Source organism: Elaeis guineensis, chromosome 1 (genome assembly GCF_000442705.2).
Source record: "Elaeis guineensis isolate ETL-2024a chromosome 1, EG11, whole genome shotgun sequence".
NCBI lineage: Eukaryota > Viridiplantae > Streptophyta > Magnoliopsida > Arecales > Arecaceae > Elaeis > Elaeis guineensis.
In genome coordinates, this window is record NC_025993.2 from 160162221 (window position 1) to 160189679 (window position 27459).

General features: G+C 36.6%; 1 protein-coding gene across 2 annotated transcripts; it reads right to left on the reverse strand.

Moving 5' to 3' along the window:
- Positions 1-20441: 20441 nt before the first annotated feature.
- Positions 20442-24557, reverse strand: LOC105039351 (gamma-glutamylcyclotransferase 2-1). 2 transcript variants are annotated; one of them, XM_019848015.3, is made up of 10 exons: positions 24274-24518; positions 23860-24050; positions 23488-23605; positions 23298-23374; positions 22165-22221; positions 22026-22082; positions 21880-21920; positions 21688-21759; positions 21496-21575; positions 20442-21118 (listed from the first exon to the last, which is right to left on the reverse strand). In XM_019848015.3, exons 3-10 carry the CDS (start codon positions 23594-23596, stop codon positions 20745-20747), a joined length of 867 nt encoding a protein of 288 aa, XP_019703574.1. In that variant the 5' UTR covers positions 23597-23605; positions 23860-24050; positions 24274-24518; the 3' UTR covers positions 20442-20744. The 2 variants fall into 2 exon arrangements, with proteins under 2 accessions (XP_019703574.1, XP_010913791.1); XM_010915489.4 differs by lacking the exon at positions 23860-24050 and having other exon boundaries at positions 24274-24557.
- Between the last annotated feature and the right edge of the window lie 2902 nt (positions 24558-27459).

The following is a 27459-nucleotide window of genomic DNA, read 5'->3' on the forward strand; positions in this document are numbered from 1 at the left end:
TCATTGTCCTAAAAGAGATTTCGATCCTTTCTTGTACAAAGATCTGAACCGCATACCTTCTTCCAAAGTATAATTCGGAAGTCAAGCACTCCAACATCTGTCGGTGACACGATCTTGAACGAACGCCAATCAACTTCGTCTTTAGCCCAATCAATAGAGTGAATGAAGAAAAAACACGAAGAGAGAGAAGGAAAGAGAGCACGAAGACTGAGAATTTTAAGATGGGAAAAAATTTTGAAGATAAGAAGACTCTCGGTATTTTTTTCGTTCTTAAAACTGAGAAACGGGGGATGCCTTTTATAGGCGCAAATGACCGCGGAAGCTCTATATGCAAGAACGACATGTGGAACTGCCGCCCGCGCGTGGAGAGTTCGTGAAACGATCATAGAATAACCGTACGGAATATTACCGTACACATTCCTCTCGCGGAACGGCCAAACGGTGCGCACACATGGAGAGCATGCAGAAGTTTTGAAATTCAAAAAAGTCAACAATTCCCCACAAGTTTCAAAACTGACAAAATATTTAAATTTAATAAATATTAAAAATTAATTGGGCTTTTACTGTGCTTAGTACAAGTACCTTCTAGGTTTGAATTTATATTTAATATAAAATACACACAGTATGAAGACAAACTGATCAAATATGGGGTAGCACTATTTCGGCCATGCGCTTGCCTTGATTTTCATGAGAGTTACTAGAGATTCGCTTTAATCCCATAGTCGCGGCCTCACGACTACTCTCACTAAGATAGATCCTCCAAGGGTACGTGTAATGAAATCATTGTTGAACTTTCAACCCTGGATCTATTGAGAGCTATGCTCAGCCTAACCGTTACATATAGAGCACTACACCGGATGGGTTGGAGACAGACTCCAAAAAAAAAATGGTGCTCCCAGACATCACCTCAGAGGTCGTTTTCCTTTGAATCTTGATCCTGGAATCTCCAATCGCAAAGGTAGTTGTCTATTCTGGTGACTAATATACAGACTTAAGCTCCATCCCCCTCGATGTCTCAAATATCAAAGCCTTTGAATGACTTTTGATTAAAATATCAGATAGATTATTTTTTGATCTTATAAATTGAAGTGATATCACATCTTTCATTTTATTTTTCACAGTTTTGTATCTGATTAGAATATGATTATTCATCTTTTTATTTGATATCTGCTGATTTAATAGATCTATTAGAGCTCTACAATCATAATTTATTGGTACTATAGATATTTTGAATGGAAGAATTTCAATATCATTAATTAAATCTTTTAGCCACTGTGCTTAAGTGCAAATGGTGTCAAGAGCAGTTAATTCAGATTCTAATGTGCTTCTTATTATTATTATTTATTTACATGAATCTCAAGATACTGCACCTCCTCCAAACATGAAAAGATAACATGTGGTGGACTTTAACATCTAAATTATCTATCATCCAGTTTGCATCACTATATCTTTCTAGTACTTCTGGATAATCGGAGAACAAGAGAGGGGAATCTAAAGTTTCCTTTAGATATCTAAAGACTCTTTCTAGGGCTTTCCAATGTTCTTCATTAGGATTGCTAGTATACCAACTTAGTCTACCTACTGCATAAGATATATCAGGACGGATTCTATTTGCTATATATAATAGTGACCCTATCCTCTGGGAATACTCTAATTTTCTTACAGGTTCTCCTAAATTTTTAGTTAAATGAGAACTATGATCATATGGGGTAGAGACAGGATTTAGATCAAAATATTTAAATTTTTTAAGCATTTTTTCTATTGAATGTGTTAGGTTTATGGCTATTTCGTTCCTTGTTCTTTTAAGTTTCATTCTTAAAATTATATCAACTTCTCCTAAGTCTTTCATATCAAAATTATTTGACAAATAATCTTTAGTTTCTTATATTATTTTTAATGATATTTTAAATAATAAAATATCATCTACATATAGGCATAAAATGATAAAATCTAAGTTATTTCTTTTGTAATACACATATTTATCATGTTCGTTAATCTTAAAGTTATTACCTAGGATAATTTCATCAAATTTAATATGCCATTGTCTAGGAACTTGTTTTAATCTATAAAGTGATTTAATTAATTTACATACCTTATGTTCTTGTCCTTTGACTACAAAATCTTGAGGTTGGTTTATATAGATTTCTTCTTCTAATTCTTCATTTAAGAATGCAGTTTTTACATCCATTTGATGAATCATTAATTTATGAATTGATGCTAATGCTATCAAAGTTCTTAAGGTAGTTATCCTAGCTACAAGAGCATAAATATCAAAATAATCTAAATCTTTCTTTTGGCTATATCCTTTAGCTACTAACCTAGCTTTATATCTTTCTACTGTTCCATCTGCTCTTAATTTTCTTTTGAAAATCCATTTAGTTTCTATTGCTTTATTTTCAGAAGGTAAATATGATAAAATCCAAGTTTTATTCTCTAAGATTGATTGAATTTTACTATTCATAGCTTCTTTCCAGTATGATGAATCTGATGATGACATTGCTTCATCATACGTGCAAGGATCACCCTCTACAAGATATGTAAAGATTTCTTCTCCAAAATTCTTTTCAATTCTGATCTTTTTACTTCTTCTTAATTCAGTTTTAGCTTCAAGTTCTAGTTTCATAGATCTAGAATAAGATGGTTCATATTCTAGGGATCTAGAAATTTTAGTCTTAAAAAGAAATATGTCTTTAAAAAAAGAAGCATCTCTAGCTTCTAAGATTGAATTATAACTTATATCACTAATATACGATTTAATCACTAAGAACCTATAGGCATTACTATTTTGGGCATAACCAATAAAGATAGCATCTACAGTTTTAGATCCTAACTTTCTCTTTTTGGGTTCAGAAATATTCACTTTAGCTAGACACCCTCACACTTTAAGAAAATTTAAGTTAGGAGCTCTACCTCTCCAAAATTCATAAAGGATTTTACCACTATCTTTAATAGAGATTCTATTTAGAATGAAGCAAGAAGACAGAAGAGCATCCCCCCACAAGTTCTCAGATAGACTTGAGCTAATCAACATAGCGTTCATCATATCCAAGAGGATGCGATTTTTACGCTCAGCCATACCATTGGACTGTGGAGAGTAAAGAACAATTACTTCATGAATTATTCCATATTCTTGACAGAATAAAAAAAAGTCATTTGAAGTATACTTCCCTCCTCTATCAGTCATAAGAATCTTAATTTTCTTTTCTTGTTGATTTTCTACTTCACTTTTATAAATTTTGAATTTATTAAAGGTTTCATCCTTAGATTTAATTAGGTAACAATAGCAATATCTCAAAAAAATTATCTATAAAAGTTACTATATACCTATTGCCACCACGGGTTGCAATTTTAGAAGAGTCACATACATCACTATGTATCAATTCCAAGATTGAAGAATTTTTTTCAACTGATTTGAATGGTTTTCTTGGTTGTTTAGATTCAGCACATATTTCACACTTAGATGTATCTAAGATTGATTTGAGAATTAGCTTTAAATCCATCATATGTTTGATTTTTCTTAAGTGTACATGACCTAATCTATTATGCCACAGATTTTGATTAGATTTATTCACAAAATAAACTTGATTCTTAGCTTTATTAACAAAATAATTTATTACATTTAATTTGAATAAGCCTTCACTTATATATCTTCTTCCTATGAAGGCATTATTCTTAGTTATCACAACTTTATAACAATCAAAGATAATTTTATATCCTTTATGGACTAGCTGAGACCCACTGACCAAGTTCTTCCTAAGGTCTAGAACATACAATACATCCACCGGGGTAAGAACTTTTTCAAAAGTCATCTTCAAATTAATTTATCCTCGTCTCTTGATCCTGACGGTTGTATTATTTCTAAGAATTACATCTCCTCCGCTTGAGTCCTGAATAGTAGTGAACCAGGAGCGGTCAAAACAAATGTGAATATTAACTCCTGAATCCAACCACCAATCAAGTTTAGAGGAAGTAAAATTAATTTCAGGATAAAGCTTACTAATCTAAAGGTGGTATTTTCTGGACCTTCAACTACATGAGCTTGAGGTTTCGAAGAACCAGAAGATTTACGAAAGTACTCTTTCTTCCGATGATAACAGTCTCTCACCAGATGATTAGTCCTTCCACACACAAAGCAAAATTTATTACTTAGACCTTGGGCAGGTTTATTGGATTTAGTGTTATTAGTCTTGAAATTTTTTTCCTTAGGTTTGAACTTATTTGAGTAGGATCGGTTAGGATGGTTTGTCTGGTATTGTTAGTTTGGTTGAAAATTAGGTTTTGATTTGGATTTGGTAAGGGTCAGATTAGTTTGAGCATCTGAGACTCTAGTTTGCTGGGTTTTAGACCTATGTTGGTCTTCTATCCTAATTGAATTGAGAAGTTGAGTTAGGGTTAGTTCTCCTTGCTTATGGAGCTGACCTTTAACAAAGCCATCCCAAGAAGGAGGCAATTTGTCAAGAAGGCTCGAGACCTTAAATTCTTCAGAGAGAGAGGTACCATTGGTTTGAAGCTTCCTAAGATATTCTTGAAATTGATGGAGTTAATCATTTATAAGTTTATCATCTACCATCCCATATCTAAGAAATGATGCGAAGTTGAAACGCTCAACACCAGCATCATCCAGGCCATATTCAGACTCTAAATTATCTCATAATTCTTTTACACTCTTTGCAGATAAATAAACACCATAGAGTGAATCACTAAGGGCACTTAGAATTCTACTCTTACAAAGATAATCTTCTTTAGGGGTGGCAGAAGAGGTTGAAATAGAGGAAGCAGAGGATTGATCAATAATCAATCAAAGCCCCAAAGTGGTTAGCCAAAATTTCATTTGGCTTTACCACCTCCTAAAGTTGGTTCCATCAAACTTTTCAGGTTTAAGGCTAAAGGTTTCATCTCTAAGAGTAGCCATTTGATCCAAGTAAAGTTCAGAGAGAAAAACTGGCATTTAAAGAAAATTTATTAGTTAGCTTTTTTTTTTTTTTTAACTAGTAGACTTAATAAGTTCTATTAAGATTGAGCATGCAGCAATACAAATTTTGAGGAATCTTTAATTAATTTGTACAACACAAAACTATAGAAAAATAATGCCAGTTAATTAAAAACAATACATAAATATGTAAGGAACGTAAGTACAAATAATTATATTAAATATGTATATACTACATAAGTCCTAAATAAATACAAATAATTCTATTAAATATGCATGCACTACAAAAATACTTTTTCAAAATTTTTTTAGATTGTTATTGAAAAATAAATGAAATAATATTTTTAAAAAAATTGTATTAAACAGTAAGCTTAAAAAAATGATGAAATAGGTTCACAAAAAAAATTTAAATTTATAATTTAGATACCAACTAATATATATATATATATAATAAAATATTTTTTTTTTTGTGATGTGTGTGATATAATTGAATATGATGTGATAAAAATAAATAGAATCTAGTCTGGGAGGTGGATAAATCACTGTCCTAAAGAAGATTTTGGCTCCTTCTTGTACGAAGATCTGAGCAGCATACCCTCCTCCAAGGTACAATCCGAAAGCCAAGCACTCCAACATCCGTCGGTGGCACGATCTTGAATAAACGCCAATCAACTTTATCTTCAACCTAATCAATAGAGTGAATGAAGAAAAAAAAAATACGAAGAGAGAGAAGGAAAGAGAGCACGAAGAGTGAGAATCTTAAGATGAGAGAAAATTTTGAAGATAAGAAGATAAGAAGATTTTTGATATTTTTTATTTTTAAAATTGAAAAATAAGGGTATTTTTGCGCAAATAATCGTGGAAGCTTCGTGTTCAAGAATGGCACGTGAAATTGCCATCCGTGCATAGGGAGTTCACAAAACGGTCGTAGAACGGCTGCATGAAACGTTGTCACGTGCGTTTTTCTCATGAAACGGCCAAACGGCATGCACGTACAGAGAGCATGCGGAAGTTTTGAAATTCAAAAAAAAGTCAACAGAGGTTCGGCGATAGTGCAAGTCAGGGAAGAAGAGAGATAATGGTGAAGCTAAAGCAATTCATAGGAAAGAAGTGAGAGGGGAATGGAGATTTAAGGATAGGATCCGGGAAGAAGATCTAGGGACCGCAGATGAGGCAAAATCATCAGTTTTTTCCTTCAATTCAATACATAAATCAGTCAATGAGCAAATAATTAATGACGATCAGAGCAACATGGCCATGGAGAAGAGTGGCTCTACAACTAATATGAGTATCAGCTACTATATATGCTTTCTCTCTCTTTGGGATTTTGTGCAAGTTGTGGCTGTGTGAGTTGGTCCTTGAGGTTTTAAGAGCTTAAACTAATCTAATGTAATATATCTATCCTTTTCTCATTTAGATGATTTTTTTTATTATTATTTTTAGAGATATATGGGAAAGAAGAGCCCATGACAAAGATTAGAGGGGTTTCTCAAGTTCCAATTACTTTTTTCTCGAAGAATATGTGATTTTTTTCAAATTGTGGCGGTGTGAGTTGGTCCGATTTTGAAAGCTTAATCTAATTATATATATATATATATATATATATATATATATAAATAGAGGTACTTGCATTGGGCTTCCTCCAATCTTTCACAAATCATATCTTCACAAAATAAATAAAATTAAATATAAATTTAAACAAATTATATCCCATGCATTGCATGAGGTTATAAGCTAGTAATATATTATAAGTACAAATGAAAATATTAATTCCATAATAATGATGAATATATTTTTATAAGATTACTAAATTTTTTAGATTAGTAAATATATTTTATTAAATATGTCAAACTTAATTTTGGTATTATATGAACAATGATATTAGATTCTAATGAAAAAATTGGTTTATCAATACCAAATTAATATATTATATCAATATTATATATTATATTGATACTATATATAGTATTTATGATATATTATATTATAATGTAATATTAATCATATTATTAGTTTCTTAATAAAATAAATGTTAGTATGAACATAGTAATATATTATAAGTACAAATGAAAATATTAATTTTACAAAATGATTAATATATTTTTAAAAAATTACTAATTTTTAAATTAATAAATATATTTTTGTTAAATATATCAATGATAATTTTGATATTTTATGATCAATGATATCGAATTTTCATTAAATACCAAATAGATAACTCGTGAATATCCTAAAACCTTTAATATCAAAATATAACATATTGATAATTTTAGATCATTGAAGTAAAAACTACTCTACGATAATAATCTACGATAAAGAGCACTTTAATCATTCGAGTCACTAAACACCATCTATGGTATTTTACTCAAAAAAAAAAAACCCATCTATGGTATATGCCACCTCCCTCCTTCCATGATCCCCTTCCATTCTTCTCCACCACCACTAGCCGTCCATCACCTTCCTCCCTTGTCACCATTGCCACCTCCAAGACCTCTAGGAAAATAAGGTCCTGGCACCTCTGGCTTTCCAAGTTCACCAACAACAACACCAGCATCCAGCAGAACAGGTCTTTGTTTTCAACAGCGTGATTCAAGTTCGAGTCATAGCAGATATCGGGCAGCGATTAAATATCAGAACACAAATGACTACCGAATGGTGACCCTCAGTGGTACTGAAATGATGTATTCACCTATTGGATTCGTCCATAAGGTGGGGAGAAGACCGCCTATTCACTCAAACTTGACTCTGAATCGAACATTCTCTAGTGAAAGTTGGAGCCTTATGGTCACGCGTGGGACCAGACGGTGGTGAAAAAAAATTTCTCAATATAAAATATGTGTAATTGGACTTCTGAGTCTACAAATATACCAGATACTCAACTAGGCCTTTATCGAGCTTCCTAGACATCATAGTGAAGGAAATATGCAGCAATGTAGTACATGTGATTTTAAAATTTTTGTGCTGCAAAAATAAATGATTAAACAATTTAATCTTAACCACATGCATAAGATCTAATTTTAAACTATCATATCATGATCTTTGATATGAAAAACATATACTCTAGATCTAAACATAAAAATACGCATCGATCTCATCGATGCTGAAAATCTAGATCCAACCATTAGATCTGTCATAGGGATCAAAACAAGTTAGAGATTATTTTCAAACAAATTTTGATCTTGATCTCCTCTGGTCCAATGATTGGAGAGAGTATTTCTCAGATCACTTGCAGCCACATGAAGTCATCTGATCTCTATAAAAAAATTCACGTGAAGACTGACGCAGATCAAGGACTTGAAGATGCTAGTCTGCAATCAACTTTGATAGCTGATCTCTTCCTTCTTCTACAAGCACTTTGGACACTCCAAAGCAGTAGAAGATCTGGAGAAGGAAAAGAGGAGATGGAGAGGAGCTCTAGAAAACCAAAAATAGCAAGAAAATTGATCATGGGACATCCAAGAGAGAGGATCCCTTTTTATAAACTTGGAATTAGGATTTTTCCAAGGAAGGGCACCAAGAGTCAATGCCAAAAACACCTTTTGGCATCCCAAAAAATTTTAAAAAAAATCACTAAAACATGGAGAAGGATTCTGGAGTCTCACATGCTAAAGAATTCTTCAAAAAAAATAAAAAAAATATGCTGCCAATAATATTTTATATATGAAAAATTTCTTTCCTTATTTACATCTTATCTCTAATTTGGATCATATTCGAATTAGACAAGAGATAAGATTATAACTCATCAAATATTGCCGCCCACTCTTATTGGACCCTCTATCATGATGCCAAAAATCACAACACAAATCTAATTGGGTGTGGAGAAATTGGCATGGGTTCAGGAGTAGCGCAAGAGATAAGGATAGAGTCCAAATTGACAAGAACTCTTCATTTTCAATTCTGATTCTAATCCAAATCAAATTTGTATTGAACCAACTGATAGAAATAAACCTAATCTAATTAAGAACCCAGATATCTCATCAAATTTCTAACCTAATTAAAAATTAGTCGAGTCAAAATCTAGATCGAATCAGAATCAAATTTTTCTTGTAATCGAGCTCGATCATATCAAACTCAATCAAAGTCGAACTGAATCCAATTCAATTAGACTTGATCCAAAGCTCTTTGCTCAATCAAATTGAGTTAATTAGTAATCTAATTACTAATTAATTTTTTATTAATAGTAGAGTCTCAGTCTCAGTGGGACTCTCCCATAGAGTCCTAGTCCGAGTAGGACTCTTTACCAGAGTCACAATTCAATTGGACTCTTCAGCCATCTAATCTGATCAAATCTTCTTATGCATATGACCCCATAGGTTTGAACCTAAGTCGGTAGCATAGGAATAACTTTCTATACCAATCGATGTAACCATCTAGCAATGATGACCCGACGACTGATAGGTCGAAGTATTGCAAAGCAACTTTCTAGAACCAACTGGCGTATGGTTATCGTATAATCTATCTCTTTAACCCAAATGCTCAAGACGACCTAGGGTTTAATTGTCAACCCTAATTTAGTTGACCACATTGTATTTCAATCTTTCAAATCCATCTCATGGATTATCTTGGTCAAGATTTTATTGAATTAAAATACACTGATGCATATCTCCTACTAATTCAGAGGGATCAATTCTATCTTGACTCACATACCGACTTGATAAGTACTTGACTGCACCTAATATCCTTCCGCCACTGAGTTAGAAACTCAGATAATCCAGTACTAAAATACAGTGAGTTGCTTACAAGTCACCATAGTGGTTTCAGATCTGAGGGACACTTATATCTATATCCTTCACGAGCTACACTTGATAGTAGAGTGCTCGGCACATGGTCACATTCAATGCGAATATACTTCTACATTCTATCTGCATGCCATAACAGTATCTCCACACTCCTTGGTTAAGAGGACAACCAACTCATATGACACACAACGACCTACACTTAATATCGCTATCGTCCTAGTAATAGCGTATCATTTGATTGTGACTATTTGTAAAGACTTAACAACAAATCTTCCTTTATTGATTAATTATAGTCCTAAAGACTTCATTACAATACAAGAGTTCAAAGATGATCAATTTATAATAAAAATATCAAATAATTTTTATTAATAAAAATTCATATACAATTTACAAAATAAGCACAATCGTCAACAGGCTGATGATTGACTTTGGGACATATTTTCTAACAACTTTCACTTGGACTAAAGCTAATCGGTACAGTATCGAATATCCATCTTCGACTTATGGTTATCGAACTCTTTGATTCTGAAAGCTTTAATAAATGGGTCAACCAGGTTCTCCTTTCTGTCGATCTTCTGAAAGTCAATGTCATCTCGATCCACGATCTTCCGGATAAGATGATAGCAGTGCAAAATATGTTTGGTGCGTTAATGGGATCTTGACTCCTGAGCTTGAGCAATGGCGCCAGTATTGTCACAGTATAATAAGATAGGACCATCAACGGGGGGTGCCACTTTGAGATCGTCGATGAACTTTCATAACCATATAGCTTCCTTCGTAGCATCGGATGCTGTGATATACTCTGCTTCGTAAATAGTCTGCCACAGTGTGCTGCTTGAAATTTTTTCAATAGATCGCTCCACCGTTTAGGGTAAAAATATAATTTGACACACTCTTGCTATCGTCATGGTCTGACTGAAAGTTGGAGTCAGTGAACCTCATAAGTTTCAAGTCAGTTTCACCATATACAAGCCACTGGTCCTTAGTATTTCTCAAATACTTAACAATGGTCTTTACGACCTTCCAATGGTTTTCTCCTGTATCAGACTGGTATCTACTCACTACTTCTAGTGAGTATGCCACGTTTGATCTCGTACATATCATGACGTACATAATAAAATTCATTGTCGAAGCATATGAAACTCTATTCATATGCTCTCTTTATTGAGGAGTCATCAGACAATCTTCTTTCGAAAGAAAAATTTTTTGACCTATCGGAAGATAGTCTTTTTTGAAATTTTTTATGCTGAACCGTTTCAGCATGGTATCTATGTAAGCAGATTGGGAGAGTCCGAGCAGCTTCTTAGATCTATTCCTATATATCTTCATCCCTAGGATGTAGGCTGTTTCTTCTAGAACTTTCATGGAGAATTATGACGACAGCCACATTTTTATTTTCTGTAATATAAGGACATCATTCTTGATTAAGAGAATGTCATCCACATATAAAATAAAAAATATAATTATTGAACCATTAGCTCACTTATATATGCAGAGTTTCTCTTTATTCCTAACAAAGTCATACGTTCTGATCACTTTATCAAAACGTATGTTCCAACTCTGAGATGCTTGCTATAATTCATAAATGGATCTCTGAAGCTTGCACACCTTGAACTCATCTGTAGATGTGAAATCTTCAGGTTGTATCATATACACCTCTTCGTTCAGCTCTCCATTTAGAAAAACTGTCTTCACATCTATTTGCCAGACGTCATAGTCTAGATATACTGCTATCGCAAGCATAATCTGAATGGACTTGAACATTGCCACAGAAAAAAATATCTCGTCATAGTCAATACCATAATGCTGACGATAGCTCTTGATAACTAAACGGGCTTTATAGGTCTCCATCTTTCCATCTGCATCCCTCTTCTTTTTGAAGACCCACTTACACCCTATAAATTTAACCCCATCAGGTGGGTCAATAAATATCCATACATCGTTGACCTTCATGAATTTTATTTTAAATTTCATGGCTTCAAGCCATTTATTAGAGTTGGACCTCTACATCGCATCTATGTAGATGATTGGATCCTCATCATTCTCATCGAGTTCAACAGGATCCCCATCCCTGATCAAGAAACCTAAGTATCGTCCGACTGACGCAGTACTCTATCGAATCGCCTTAAGGATGTTTGTTCATTAGGCTCTGGATTTGATTTTATCAAATCTGGCTCAGATTCAATCATTGGTGTCGGTTCTTCTACCGTCGTACTTCATCAAGTTTGATTTTAGATGCACTTATTCTTTCACTAAAAAATTTTTTTTTTCAAAAAATGTGTCTTACTGCTGACAAATACTTTTTATTCAGTAGGCAGGTAAAAGTAATATCTCCTTGTTTTCTTGGGGTACCCTATGAAGTTATATTTATCGGACCTAGGACTGAGCTTGTCAGTTTGTAATCGTTTAACATAAGTCGGACGTCTCCAGATCCTAAAGTAAGAGAGGTTCGACCTACGTCCTGACCATATCTCATATGGTGTCTTACTAACTAACTTGCTCAAAATATTATTGAGCACAAAATAGATTGTTTCAAGTGCATATCTTCAAAAAGAGATCGACAGAATTGCAAAGCCCATCATGGATTGAATTATATCCAACAAGATTCGATTCCTCCTTTCTGAGATACCATTATGCCGTGGTGTCCTTGGAGGGATCCATTGAAAGAGAATCTCATTCTCTCCTAGATATGTCAGAAATTCACTGGAGAGGTATTCACCTCCTTGATCGGACTGAAGAGTTTTAATATTTTTTTAATTTATTTCTCTACTTTATTATGGAACCGTTTGAATATTTCAAATGATTCAGACTTATATTTTATTAAGTAGACATACCCATACCTAGATAGGTCGTCTATGAATGTAATGACATAGCTATACCCTCTTCTGGCACATGTGCTCATGGGTCCACATAAATCAGTATGTATCAAACCCAGCACATCACTGGCTTGTTCATCTTTTTCAGTAAAAGATGACTTGGTCATCTTTCCAAGCAAACAAGACTTACAGGTAGGCAATGAATCATAATCGTCTTTATCAAGAATTTCTTCTTGAGCTAATCTATTCATCCTATTCTTGTTGATATGACCCAGCCTACAATGCCAAAAGTAGGTATCGTGACATCATCTATTCTAGGACGTTCATTTGAAACGTACATTACATTAGGCCTAGATACAATATAGATACCATTGTTCAACTGTCCATGCAGAATTGTAACACCATTCAAAATGATATCACTAAAATTTTTTTTTATTGATATTTCATAATTGAAATTGACCAAAACTTCTACAGAAATAATATTTAAAAGAAAACTAGAACAGTAATGACACTCATCAAGAATAATGTAACGAGACTCGAATACAAACTTGATGATTCCTAAAGCTAGAATTGGAACTGATCTTCCATCTCTAACATTTAGGAATCTCTCACCATCTCCAAATCTCTTAGTGATCTGAAGACCTTGCAATGAATTACAAATGTGAATAGGGCTATTGATATCCAATATCCAGATCATTGTAGCAAAAAGAGAGAAGTTACAAGGTGTTATCACATAAGTACCTTATCCAGCAATTGATTGCTTCTTCTTCTTTGGCTTGTTCGGATCAAGGGAAGAGATATACTGAGAATAATTTCTTTTTCAATGATCTTATTTTTTGCAAAAAAAGTACTCTGTCTGATTTTGATCAGCCTTTAACTTGGGTTTTTGGGACTGACTTCCAGCACCAGGCATCTTTTTATTCTTCTTCTTTTTTCCATTCTTAAAGGGATGACAATTATCTGAAGAAGATCCTCCCACTAGATTCACCGTCTCCTTGTGGAGCTGGTGATCCTTCTCAAAAGTCTGTAGCAACCCCAACAAACCGTGGTAGTTGACTACAGGCTTCATCATTCTGAAATGACTGGGGAATGATAGGTAGGACTTGGGTAGGGAGTTCAGGATCACATTCTTCCCCAGCTGTTTGTGTAAGGGAAAGTCAAGTTTGCTCAATTTTTTAATCTGCTCGATCATGTACAATACATGATCGATAACAGATGTATTCTCCCTCATTCGGGTATTGAAAATAGTGCAACTAGTCTTGTGCCACTCAACGTCATCAGAAGTACTAAAGGAATCTCTCAGCACTTGAAGCATTTTCTTTGACTGAGCCTCTCAAACCTTCAGCTGAACTCATCATTCATGGAGGTCCGCATGATGCAATGAATCATGGTGCAGTCGTTGAGCCACTTCAAATAAGTGTCTCGAACCGCTTCTCGGGTGTTAGGAGTAGGCTCCTTAGGTGTCAGATCCGTTATCATATAAAGGATCCTCTCATGCTCCAGGACTATCTTTAACTTTCGATATCAATTATCGAAATTCAATCCGATAAGCTTCTCACTGTCTAACAGTGATCGGAGCGATAAGTTTGAGGCCATATCTGCACACACAAGAAAAACACAAAACCTAATTAGTATATGAATTTGTTAATCCTAAAGACTTGAACTTTAGTCTAAAGGTCCTCTCATTATTTTATACGAATTGATAGCCTCTACTTCTAATTCGATGAATTACCTTAATTTTTTAGCGGATACTAGAATCCACATAGACTACATATAGGCCTGAGGATGGCTCGGTCAATCCATATACACCTATGGATAGATTTTCAACCAATTATTTCTCTAAATAACTTTTAGTATTTAATTTAGCCTCAGATTTTATTTCAGTAGGCGATGGGCCTCCACTAAAAGTTTTGGTTAGGTCAAATCATTAACATGAACTTACTCAGTGATTCTAACTAATGAGTGATCAGATCCGAGGATGGCTCAATCAACCCAACCATCATCAGATATTTCAATAAAGTCATCATATGATGAATGATAATTTCATTATTCAGAGTGAACACCAGACGGATGACACCTGCAATGTCAATTATAAATAATGGACCCATTATCACTCACCTTAATGAGAGGCTATGATCTAGTTATCACCATAACCAGCTCATTTTAGGGCCTAATAATTTAGAGGATTTAATCGATTTAGATAAGAGAGAAGAGAAGATCAATCAGTAGACCATGATCCTTCCATTGACTTCACCAAGTCATTGAATAGGGTTAGGTCATGCTGATTGAACTAGCACCTAGATCAGTCACACTGATCAACCTTAATGGCATGAGCTAACTCGAATCACTTAGCGATCTAATCAAAATTTAGTTCACCAAATTGGTCAGATAAGTGAGATCGATGGGAGGGTCTGTGAAGCTTGCCTTAGACACCATCGAAATGGTCAGGTAAGTCATTTCCAATTAAAAACCACCGATCGAAATACCAAACTTACCTTAGACACTAATTGATTAACTAATTTCGATTTGACCAACCTAATGGTTCGGGTTCAACCACTGAGCCACAATAAAGGTCTATTTGGTCTAATCAAAGATATAAACTTGACCATTTACAACTATTGTACTAGAAAAATCCTGATTAATCTAATTCAATATTTGGTTAGACTTAATCAATTTCTCTACATAGTTAATCAATTCTTTATTTCCAACATTAGATTTAACCCAATTAAAGAGAAGAAACTGATTTGAGCTAACCCATGCCTTATGTTTTATGCAATGTCATTAGATCTAAATCACAATTCTAGATTTATTGAGTTTAACACTTAATTCTTAATTAAGTTTTGCATCAACATGATTAATATTTTTAAAAATAATTTTTTATATAAATTTTTTACATCAAATCATAAAATCTTTTAGATCAAATCTAAATTTTTATGATTTTAAATCAAAATAATTTTGATTAAATAAGATTAGATGTAACTAGTTTATTCGTAACTTGCATCACATACAACAACACCTAGGGTTTCAAGATCTAGAATTTTGCAAGAAAGTAAATTTTTTTCTTTTACTTTCTTCTTCATAGGACCTCACAGTGGCACCCTTATATGCCATGAAGAGCATCTCATTGAATGGAAAGAGAGGATCATAAAACCCTACTTACTCCTATGACCGGACGGCCTGGTGATTACTCAATTCTAGTAGTTTGCTACTCAGAATATCTAATCTAAACAGATAATAATCAGATCTGAAAATTAACTAACTTAGATCTAATATAAATCATAAATAATCAGATCAAATAAAAAAAATCAGATCTAAAGTCATATTAATTTACATCAAAATAATCTGGCTTTGATACCAATTGAAGAAAATATGCGGTAGTGCAGTACATACGATTTTAAAATTTTTATACGGTAGAAACGAATGATTAAACAATTTAATTCTAATCACATGCATAAGATCTAATCTTAAACTACCACATCATGATCTTTGATATGAAAAACATACACTTTAGATTTGAAAACAAAAACACGCATCGATCTCATTGATGCTGAAAACCTAGATCTAAATATTAGATCTATCATAGGGATCAAAACAAGTTAGAGATCATTACCAAATAAATTTTGATCTTGATCTTCTCTAATCCAATGATTAGAGAGGATGTTCCTCAGATCGCTCGCAGCCACACGAAGTCCACTGGCCTCTATAGAAAATTCATGCGAAGATTGGCACAGATCAGGGATTTAGAGATGCTAGTATGTAAGCAACTTTGATAACTGATCTCTTCCTTCTTCTACAAGCACCTTGGACACTCCAAAGCAGTAGAGGATCTGGAGAAGGAAAAGAGAAGAAGGAGAAGAGCTCTGAAAAATCAAAAACAGTAAGAGTATTGATAATGGGACATCTAAAAGAGAGGACCCCTTTTTATAAACTTGGAATTAGGGTTTTTTCAAGGAAGGACACCAAGAGTCCATGCCAAAACTATCTTTTGGCATCCCAAAAAATTTCAGAAAAATCACTAGGACGTGGAGAAGGATTCTGAAGTCTCATACGCCAAAGAATTCTCTAAGAAAAATAAAAAAAAATATGGCACCAATAATATTCTATGTTTGAAAAATCTCTTTCCTAGTTTATATCTTATCTCTAATTCGGATCGCATTCGAATTAGGCAAGAGATAAGATTATGACTCATCAAATATTGTTGCCCACTCTTATTGGACCCTCTATCATAATGCCAAAAATCACAACCCAAATCTAATTAGGTATGGAGAAATTGGCATGGGTTCAGAAGTGACGCAAGAGATAAGAATAGAGTCCAAGTTGACAACGACTCTTCATTTTCAATTCTGATTCTAATCCAAATCAAATTTGAATTGAACCCACTAATAGAAATGAACCTAATCCAATTAAAAACTCAAATATCTCATCAAATTTCTAACCCAACTAAGAATTAGCCGAGTCAAAACTCTGATCGAATCAGGATCAAATTTTTCTTATAATCGGACTCGATCATATCAAATCCAATTAGAGTCGAATTGAATTTAATTTAATTAGACTTGATCCAAAGCTCTTTACTCAATCAAATTGAGTCAATTAGTAAGCTAATTACTAATTAATTCTCCATTAATAGTAGAGTCTCAGTCCTAGTGGGACTCTCCCATAGAGTTCTAGTCCGAATAGGACTCTTCACCAGAGTCACAATCCAATTGGACTCTTCAGCCATCTAATCTGATCAAATCTTCTAATGCGTGTGATCCTATAGGTTCGAATCTAAGTCGGTAGTATAAAAATAACTTTCTATACCAATCGATGTAACCATCTAGCAATGGTGATCCGACGACCGGATAGGTCGAAGTATTACAAAGCAATCTTCTAGAATCAACTGGCATATGGTTGCTGTATAATCTATTCCTTTGACCCAAATGCTCAAGGTGACCTAGGATTTAGCTGTCAATCCTAATTTAGTCGATCACATTGTATTTCAATCTTTCAAATCCATCTCATGGATTACTCTGACCAAGATTTTACTGAATTGAAATACACTGATGTATATCTTCTCCTAATTCATAGGGATCAATTCTATCTTGACTCACACACCGACTTGACAAGTACTTGACTGCACTCAGTATCCTTCCGTTACTGAGTTAAAAATTCAGATGATCCGGTACTAAAGTACAGTGAGTTGCTTACAAGTTACCGTGGTGGTCTCAAGTCTGAGGGACACTTATATCCATACCCTTCACGAGCTAGTCTTGACAGCAGAGTGCTCAGCACATGGTCACGTTCGATGCGAATGTACTCCTACATTCCATCTGCATGCCATAATAGTGTCTCCACACTCCTTAGTTAAGAGGACAACCAACTCATATGGCACACAACAATCTATACTTGATATCGCTATCGTCCTAGTAATAGCGTATCGTTTGATCGCAAATATTTTTAAAAACTGAACCACAAATCCTCCTTTATCGATTAATTATAGTCTTAAGGACTTCATTATAACACAGGAGTTCAAAGATGATCAATTTGTAATGAAAATATCAAATAATTTTGATTAACGAAAATTTATATATAATTTAAAAGATGAGCACAATCGTCAACAGGCTGACGATTGGTTTTGAGATACATTTCTCAATATATAGATCCAAATTTTCTCTAATATTGGTCCCCCAACGATGACAAACAACGTGATGCTTATTAGACAAAGGTGTTAGCTTCATTGGACTTGCAAGTCACGTGACATGGTTGAAAAGTGGACTTCTTAATATTTGTTTAGCATAATTTCCCCAGTATCTCCTATTTGTCCTTGATGTGGCAATCATCAAGAGACCTTGGATCACCAGCTATTCCTTTGCACCATGGTTTCTCCAATTTGGCATTTAATTCAGAGCCCGTAATTGCTGCAGATCCATTCATATCAGGTAGTGGATTATTTGCTCTCATCTACAAGTTGTATCCAGATAATGGAGGCTAAATAATATTTGTTTCGCATAATTTCCCCAGTATCTCCTATTTGTCCTTGATGTGGCAATCATCAAGAGACCTTGGATCACCAGCTATTCCTTTGCACCATGGTTTCTCCAATTTGGCATTTAATTCAGAGCCCGTAATTGCTGCAGATCCATTCATATCAGGTAGTGGATTATTTGCTCTCATCTACAAGTTGTATCCAGATAATGGAGGCTAAATCCTTTTTGGCATATCTCTTGGGCTAATCTGCGGAGGTAGAAATGAGTATGCCTATGCAAATGTGAATAAATTCCTTTCTTATCTCTCTCTCTCTCTCACACACACAGATATATATGTATATATCCGTTTTTAACTAATTGCCTTCTGCGTGAGACTAACCAGGAACAACCAACCATCTTTTTTTCTTTTTTTTAATGTGAATACTCAAAGAAAAGAAGATATGGCAAAAAATGACTTTCAGGTTTCTTATCCAAACATTATTCAAGTCAATTTTCTAGCTGTGGGAAGAGCACCATTGCTCCCTTCCTAGCATCATCAGTTTTAAAGCTTGAAACATTGTGGTAGCGTGGGTCTGCTGGTTAATTTGAAAAGAAAGAAATCATTGAATCTTTCACTTTGAAGCATTTCTTCCCTGCACCTTGTTCAGACAGTTGCTCTCTTCGCTGGTAGAATGGTATTCCAGCTGCTCTTCGAAGAAGAATGGGGTAGATGCAGTTCTCTCTCCTCAAGTAACACTGTGATATTCTATGTTTCAATCCCAAAGAACTTCGGCGTAAGACTCTCGCTCATTATCCGTAACTATAGGTAACTGATTGGATTGCATCGCTTAGTCTTATCAAGAGAATATAAGGACCCCTTATGTCACTTTCCATCTTTACCCGCTCCTCCTAACTGTCCATGCTGGAACTGAAACTTCTATACTCTTTCCAATTGTTCACTTTGTATATACTATTTTAATAAAATACATCGGTGGCCTTTTCCTCCCATTTTCATCCAAAAAAAAAATATTAATTGTCTTCTTGCTGAATTGCTGATGCTGTTTTCTCTGATGTAAATGCTGATTTGGATGCCCCGTTCCTCGATGCTGCTCATGCTGCTAAACTGTTTTCAGACCTGCAGCTACCTAAACTCCCATTCACACTCGACTTACTTTGGAGCACATGGAGGATTAATTCTATAAATCAAGAACAAAGACCTGGTCTGGACACGCTTCTTGCTATGGGGCAATGGTGTCTTTGGAAAGAACGGAATAAAAGGATATTCAACTTTCATGCTCACTGTCCAAAACCAATTGCTCAGCAAATTTTAACGCTATTTTTCTCCTGGACATCCCAAGTGACTTCGGAGCAAATAAAGATGTTACCCCTATTCCAAATGTTCTCTTGTTTCGAAACGGGAATTGCCATCCTTAGGAAGTTGTTAGAGACTCAAACAGATGATCATGAATGTTTTATGAGCAGCACTGAAGTGGCTGGTTGCATGAGAGGATTTAGTGACTTCTGTCTTAACACAGCCTTGTAAGAGGAAACATTATCGTTTCCTCCTATTCACGCGTCTGTCTTTTCACTTCGCCAAAGATACATTGTCACTTTGTTACGTCCCTGATGTAACCAAACTATATTATCATATATAAATAACTAATGGAGGTTATACCTTCTTTCCATCAGAAAAAAAAAAATGTAAACGGGAGAAGTTGAAAGTGAAAGCATTCAACAACTTGTGTTATTTGCTGCTGCCCTCGGCGCATCAGGTGGAGAGTTTGGCTCGGACCATTATTCCTTGAAGCTCAGTAGACTGTCCCTTCCTAAGATGCCTCACACACCTTGTAATGAGAGAGTTGCAGCCTTGTACATGCCATTTCAAATGATAAAGTTTTGCATATGGGGCCAGCAGTGACTCCCCCCTCCCCTCCACCAAAAAAAAAAAAATAGAAAAAAAGAAAAAAGAAAAAAAAGAAGAGAGAGAGAGAGCAAAGGCCAGAAATAGTAATTGAGAAAAAATTACTTCATTGAGAGGGTGAGATGGAAAAAATAGTATGAATAATCCCTGACAAGAGGAAGGTGAGCTTTGACAAAACAGTAAGATTACTCCACTGAAACATAGTTGCCTGCATCAAACCACCGCAGAGGCAATAAACCTTATACACCGGGCATTTTTTTTAATCCGGCACTGTAATAAGGTGTATAGTCAAGTTAAAAATAGAAAGGGATCCCTTGTCAAGGGACTCCAAGCAAAGGTGTACAGTCAAGTGAAAAATGGAGAACAGCCGAAATTGTCTCCTGGCCTCTCACATCAAGAATCTACCACAATGGTAGTTGCTGGAAGGGATAAAGGATGCAGAAGAGCTTCATGGGGCTTCCAAGAGATAGGAACCTCATCTATCCTTTCAGGTTGTATCTTTTGTGTGAAAGAGTGATTGATCTTCTTTTGTAACATCGATCTTTGGATGGTGTCCTGCATAGATCTTAAAGCACTCCAAATTCTCTCATTCATCCACCTACACAGATCTCTAAGCGGCCGCGGCCATTTCATGATCCAATGGCGGATTCCCATCAAAGAAGGTGACTCCTCCTTTTGAGCAAAAGATACAACCCCTGTCACTTTCAAACTGCCAATTATCTTTCTCACCTCATTTGCAAGATCAATCACGTAATCATCTTGATGACCTGCATTAGCTCTAAAAATTATCCGCTTGCCTTTCTTAACACATCCAAATATCATTTATAATTCTTCAATTTTATCTTATGATTACTCAAGGAATTCAAGGAATAAAGTCAACATCATAGCTTAACATATACAACTTTCCAGTTTCCACCCTGCCTCAACTCTCACCACCGTGCCTCGGCACATGAATGAGGTTTTAGAAATCCAGTAAAAAGAGCACTATAGATTGTCTGCAATTAGCAAAAAGCTAACCAGAGGGATAACCTCAACCCACACAATCTACAATGTAGGTACCAGGATGGATCAATGGATGAACTTATATCAATTTCAGTTGAAGAATCAGAGTTTAAGAACGTTCAGAAATATGAGATAGCCTCACCTATATTAAACATTGCCTTCTCCAAAAGAAACAGATAGTCTCTATTGTTCCCGCAAGGACCACAGGCAGTAGCAATTTGTCTGAAGTACACAGTGAAGGAGCTTAATCAGAAAAAGTAAAACCGCTGATGCTAATGATTCAAAATAACAGAGGGGCAAAAAGAGCTCAAATAAATATAATTTTCTGATTCACCTTGCTGTTTCCCGCAAGGGAGCTGGACCCAAATAGTACTTGTTGGCTTTTCTATCTGGGGTGGATGTGAATCTACAGAAGTAACAATTTGTTAATCTCACAGCAAAGAAAGATTACAGTCCAAAGTAGCTTGTCAACACAATGCATTCCAGAGGTAAGATGTATATTTAGCAGGAAAGTTGAGCATCTTACACTAAAACTCCCGATACAGCTGGCCTAAGAAGATCTTCTTCCTGAATAATGCATGGCACAGACAGTAGAATGAGAGTGGTTCATCAGGAAACTAGAACTCTCAAGGGGCCTTTCAGACATAAACAACAGCAAAACTCTGATCTTACCTTGTAAAAGTCCACTGAAGTTTTCTGGTCATATTCACATTCTCTTCTCTCCAAATACTGAGAAGTGTAGAAAAATGCTCAATAACATATCAAGTAATCAAACAGTAATCACTGAAGAAAACACCACATTGAACTGTACCTGCATTGCTGCCCTTTCCTTTTCTATGCCTCCTCTAACACAATATGCAGTGCCCCACTGTAGGAGAAACAAGTCTTGTTAAGAGCGAAAGGGAACTGCACATCAAATTCTGTTCTAGTGAAACAAGAATATAAATATAAATCTTGTTGTATGGATTTTGATGATGTCAAACATCAGATAAGGGTTTAAATCATCTTGAAGCGCAAGGTATGGATCCATGCAATACCCTTGGGGGTATGTAAATATTACCCAAAAAATCTTGTATGTATATATTTTTAAACCCCTGTAGAACAAGAAATCTTTGTTAGCTTAGTGGTTTGAACCCCCACCTTCTATCCCTCATGTCTTAGGTTCGAATTCTTGTTTTCACCCCGGCTATGTCACTGCTTCCATATGTATATATCGATAATTGACCATCTTAACGGCCTAAGATTTCTCACATTTGATCACTTTAATAACATTTTCAAAAAGTTTCTGTATTGTAGAAACCAGATTTCGAAACAAAAAATGAATCCAGGATTTTTAATTTCAAGGCCAGAGTTTAAGATGGCACCTCTAAAGTTTCACATCCTCCCATATCAATGAAGAATAGGTACTACTACATCCTAAAAAAGCTTTCCAATCAAATGAATATGAGTAAAAAAAAAAAAAAATCAAATCAGGCATGGAAGAATAAAATTAGTAGTAGTAGTTGCAATAAGCATCATTTTCCGGTGGTTGACAAGGGTATTTAAGGATGTGGAATATATATTTTTTTAAAAAAAAACACCAGAGCCATGATGTCTAACCTATCCGATCAGATAATATAGGATATACAAACATGGAAACCTAACAGATCTTAGATTCAAGTAACTATTTTGGTTTGTCCCCTCATCATTGCCCTAATATAGTCATATAACAAAGTAACAGACCAAGGAATGGAAACTAAGAGAACATACATAAAATCAGGGTGGGTGCTATACCCTCCTCTTAAACTAAGAGAAAAGCCAGTCGCCTGACAAAAATCACAGAACATAGGAACAAATAAAATGGCACAGTCCAAAAAATCCATGATTAAGAAACCTGAGGTCTACGACACAGATTTTATCCAAGTAATCAGATAGACAATCTTGCAAAGAATAAGTTCTGCTTACACAAACTGCTCCTTTTTTGGCCTCCAATGTGCAAGTTCTAGCTGGATTTTCTGGTGTACCTCTGTGATCTATGCACGCTGTAAAGAGAAAGGCTAACATTATATTTTTCTGATGCAGGATTAATTTATGTTGCTTTAAGATTTTGAGAGATGTCACTAGGCCATCCTCTTGATGAACAGGTAAATCTTACCAAGATCGAACACACGCCTGTAGTCCTTGATGAAGCCAACTATTTTCTCATCAAAGTCAAATCCAGGATTCCATATCAATGATCCATACCCAAATACCCACAGCACCATCGTCACAACCTGCATTATATGTTCAAATATATTAGGGAAGGAAAGAAGCTTCTCCAGAGCCAACCATGTACAATTGTCTGCTGAACCTTGATGTTTCTTTAATCAACAATAAAAATCACAAACATATTGCTAGAATTACTTCAATTACTCAATGCCAATTACTTGCAGCCTTTAGACCACAGTAAAAACATAAATAATAGTCCAAAGGTGATCAGCTTTAATTATCAACTCATATAAGTATAAAACAAGAAATGTATTCATACCTGATAGCCATAATGGGCATTTAAAAAAACATAAGGAATCAAACAACTCCATAAGTAGAATTCAGCTATAATGTCGGAAACTTCTGCCGGTAGGGTTCCATGAAACAGAGTTTGAAATCTAAAGGCTCATCTTTAAGGCTAATTACTATCTTCTCTACAGCTGAACGATCTGCTAAACTATCTCATACCACCTAGCAGGAAAAAAAAATTGGCAGAACCGAAAACTTACAAATCAAACATCTAGATCAAATGGGGAAAATATTCTAAAAACAGCAGAATTTAAAAGCTTTGTAAATTTTTGTAATCTTCTTCTAGGAATCTCGCAATGATTTTTGTATAAACAATAGACTAAAAGGCTCCATTGCTAGAATATGACAATCATAGTAGAAAAGTGAAGAGGAAATAGGTTCCTACCAGAAACGGGGGGGCGTTCTCAAATCCCCCTCGATCTCAGAGAAGAAGAAGAAATTAAGATCCAATGAGGAAGAAGAAACGGCGTCGAAATCTTCTCTTCCAATCAAAACCCTAAAATTCAAGCGACGTTCTTGAATCCGAGGTCGGAACCCCAAATCCTTTTTCCGACGTTTTCTCTCTTTCTGGGGTTTTTGTTTGGGTTTCAGAGGCTGATGGGAGAAGCGGGGATGAGCGTTCGTTTAAATGCCGCGAGCGACAGCCTCGGGATGCCCCGTGTATGATAGTAAAATTACCTATATATCCTTCCATTGGTGATGGAACTCATGTCGACGGTATGAATCGTGGGCCCGCTCTAAATCTGGAGCTCCAGGTACAATGAACCTAGACGCGCATCTCTCTCTGGCATTCCTTTTTTCGGGGGTCGACTTTTCTGGCGTCTTTAGTTTCAAACCAATTTTCCCAGCTGTTTTTGGGATGAGGAAAGCGGACCGGAATCTGGGAGTCATTGAATTTGGACGCTTTTGCAGTAAGATTCAAGATTGAAGAGCCATTCAATTCAACAACGGGTCAGATCAGCCTAGAAGGGAGCAGGTGGGCCATCCTTCTTTGGTACGCCTCGTACTCGCTTCTTCCTGACCGTTAGATCCGACTCGGGATGCGTTCTCGAGTCTAGATTGGAATCGGCTGAATTATACGCCAACTAACCTAATCACGCCGTGTTATTTACGCTTGCGTCGGCAATGAAATGCTTTGATTGCTAACACGCGTCTTCCAAATTATAAACTGGCATTAATAAAACAACTAGCTTATTAACCCGCGCGATGCACAGGATCTCTTCTTTGCCGTCACAAACCATCCGTCCTTTCAATTTCTTGCATAATAGGTGCAGTCTTCCGGACTTCGGAGCAACACCTCTCCATCCAGATTGAACATCTCCAACCACCTACCTCTTTCAGAGTTAGAGCTGGAAGTGGGTTCAGGCCGGCCCGAGGCCCATCGGGCTAGATCGAATTCGGGCCGAGCTTCGATCTCGGCCCAAAACTTTTCGGGCCGGGCTCGGGCCTAGAAAACTGGGCCCGATTTGCTTTCGGGCCGGGCTCGGGCAAACCTTTGGCCCGACCCGAGCCCAGCCAGGGCCCAAGCCCGAATCAGGCCCAAAGTCAGGTCCGATATTTCTTCCGCCCTCTAGTCCCTCCTTCGCCTTTGCCTGGACTCTGGTACAATCAAATCGGAGTCGACGGAGTGGGAAGTCTTCCTCTTGATCGGAGGGAGCCGCTGTCGGGAAAAGACGACGCACCGATGTCGGAGGTGGAGGCGGCAGTGGACTTGGCTGCGGGAGATGGCGGCTATGGTGGAGGAGAGTCGAAGGCGTTGATGGTGGCGGAGCTCTTCGATCATCAGTCCTAAAGGTCCCAATCTCGGAGCGTCTTGTCTGGATCCTCCTGGAAGGAGTTCGGAAAGATGATAAACTTCAGATTATTGGCGATCTGCGATAGATCCCACCGGATGGTGTCGCAAATGGGCTCCGTCAGCATGTTGGGCGGCGATTCGAAGCCGTCGGCCGCGATGCTGCCGTAGGAGCTCTCGATGGAGGGGATGCTCGGCGGCACGATAGTGGGAGCCTTCTGGTAAACGACGTTCTCCGGTACTCCTCCATTCCCCCTGCTCCTCTCTCCTCTCCCTTGCCTCCGACCGTCCCCTCCCCCGCTCATCCCCTCCTTTCGCAAGGACCGCAACAATCTCACCCAGGCCCGATTGGGTGCGGACCTTACACCTTATACCAATTTGGAATCGGGCCAGCCCAATTGGGTTCGGGCCGGTCTCGGGCCCGGGCTCGGATCGGGCTCGGGGCTGTATTTTTTCAAAAAAATCGGGCCTAGGCTCGGCCCGAAGCCCGAAAATTTTTTTTGGGCCGGGCTCGAGCAGGGGTAGAACCCGGCCCGGCCCTATTCAGAGTCCCGATAATAAACATCGAACACCATCTTGACACTCCAATAAACCATCAGACATCAGCAGCTCGCTGCCACACTCAGCAAGCCACCTCTCATCGTACCTCTTTTTCACCACCACCTCAATTTCAGCTCTCGACAGGCTCAATTTTGACAGCGAGAAGAGCTCAACTTTCACCAGCTGCTCGATACTCATGAGAGCATATAGTTTTTTCTTAAAAAAAGATCATGTCTGCGATGACTGATCAATCGATCATGCTTGATTGTGATAAATTTCGATAGTTGAATTTTTAGAGATAATTGGCGATATGACAGTGCTGAATAATAGAGTCGGATCTTGAGAACAGTACAACAAGACAGTCGGGAGAGGAGGGGAGGAGAGGATGCGGACGAAGGGCTTGGGGGATTTGGGGAGGTAGATTTTGACGTCGGTGTAGAGATTCCAGAGGAGGAGCTTGGGGAGAGGGGGCTTGATGGTGGTGATGATGAAGCCGTTGGAGTAGCTGAATGATTTTTTTTTTCCACGTGCTCCCTCCCATTTTTTTCTCGAAGTACTCTGTTGGGAGCTGCTACCAAGTGAGATGCCTGCCTCGATCTCACCAACCACCGCTTCCTCCACTGCTCCCTCGCTGGCGCTTTCACCGGATGACTCCGCAGCGACCACCTCCACCACCTCTGCCACCAGCATTGCAGTCGACTCCTCTTCCGTGAGTCTTTCTCCTTCGTCCTCTTCTCACAATCCACTGCTCCCTTACTGGCGTCTTCTCCAGACGACTCTGTAGTAACCACCTCCATCACTGGCATCACGATCGACTCCTCTTCCGTCTTTGCTGTGGTTCTTTTTGAAGATCCTCAAGTCTCTCTTTCTCTCCGCAGTTTCACTCCACGCAGCAAAAAGATTTTGATCCATGTGTCAAATAGAGACAAACCAATACGATTGCTTCATTTTAATATATATATATATATATATATATATATATATATATATATATATATATATATATATATATGATGTTTTTTAAAAAAAAAAAAAAAGATATTAGCAGTTGGATCCCAGGGATACCTGATTAGCAACAATTAAATCAATTTCTTAGTTCACATTGACTCATTCCTTCAACATAGAGATTCCATGGTCCACTTGATATTCTCGTATCCATTAACGAGATGTGTGTTAATTGCTTGCCACCTGTCTTCTCAGAGCATATCTTGGAAAGAGGCTCAGCGTCCTGAAAGGTGG

Coding starts and splice junctions, on each gene's coding strand:
- LOC105039351 (XM_010915489.4), bottom strand. CDS start 23,596: ATGGTGCTGTGGGTATTTGGGTATGGATCATTGATATGGAATCCTGGA. Junction 22,083..22,164: donor AGGAAAGGGCAGCAATGCAG/GTACAGTTCAAT, acceptor TACACTTCTCAG/TATTTGGAGAGAAGAGAATG. Junction 21,576..21,687: donor CCCTTGCGGGAAACAGCAAG/GTGAATCAGAAA, acceptor TGTGTACTTCAG/ACAAATTGCTACTGCCTGTG.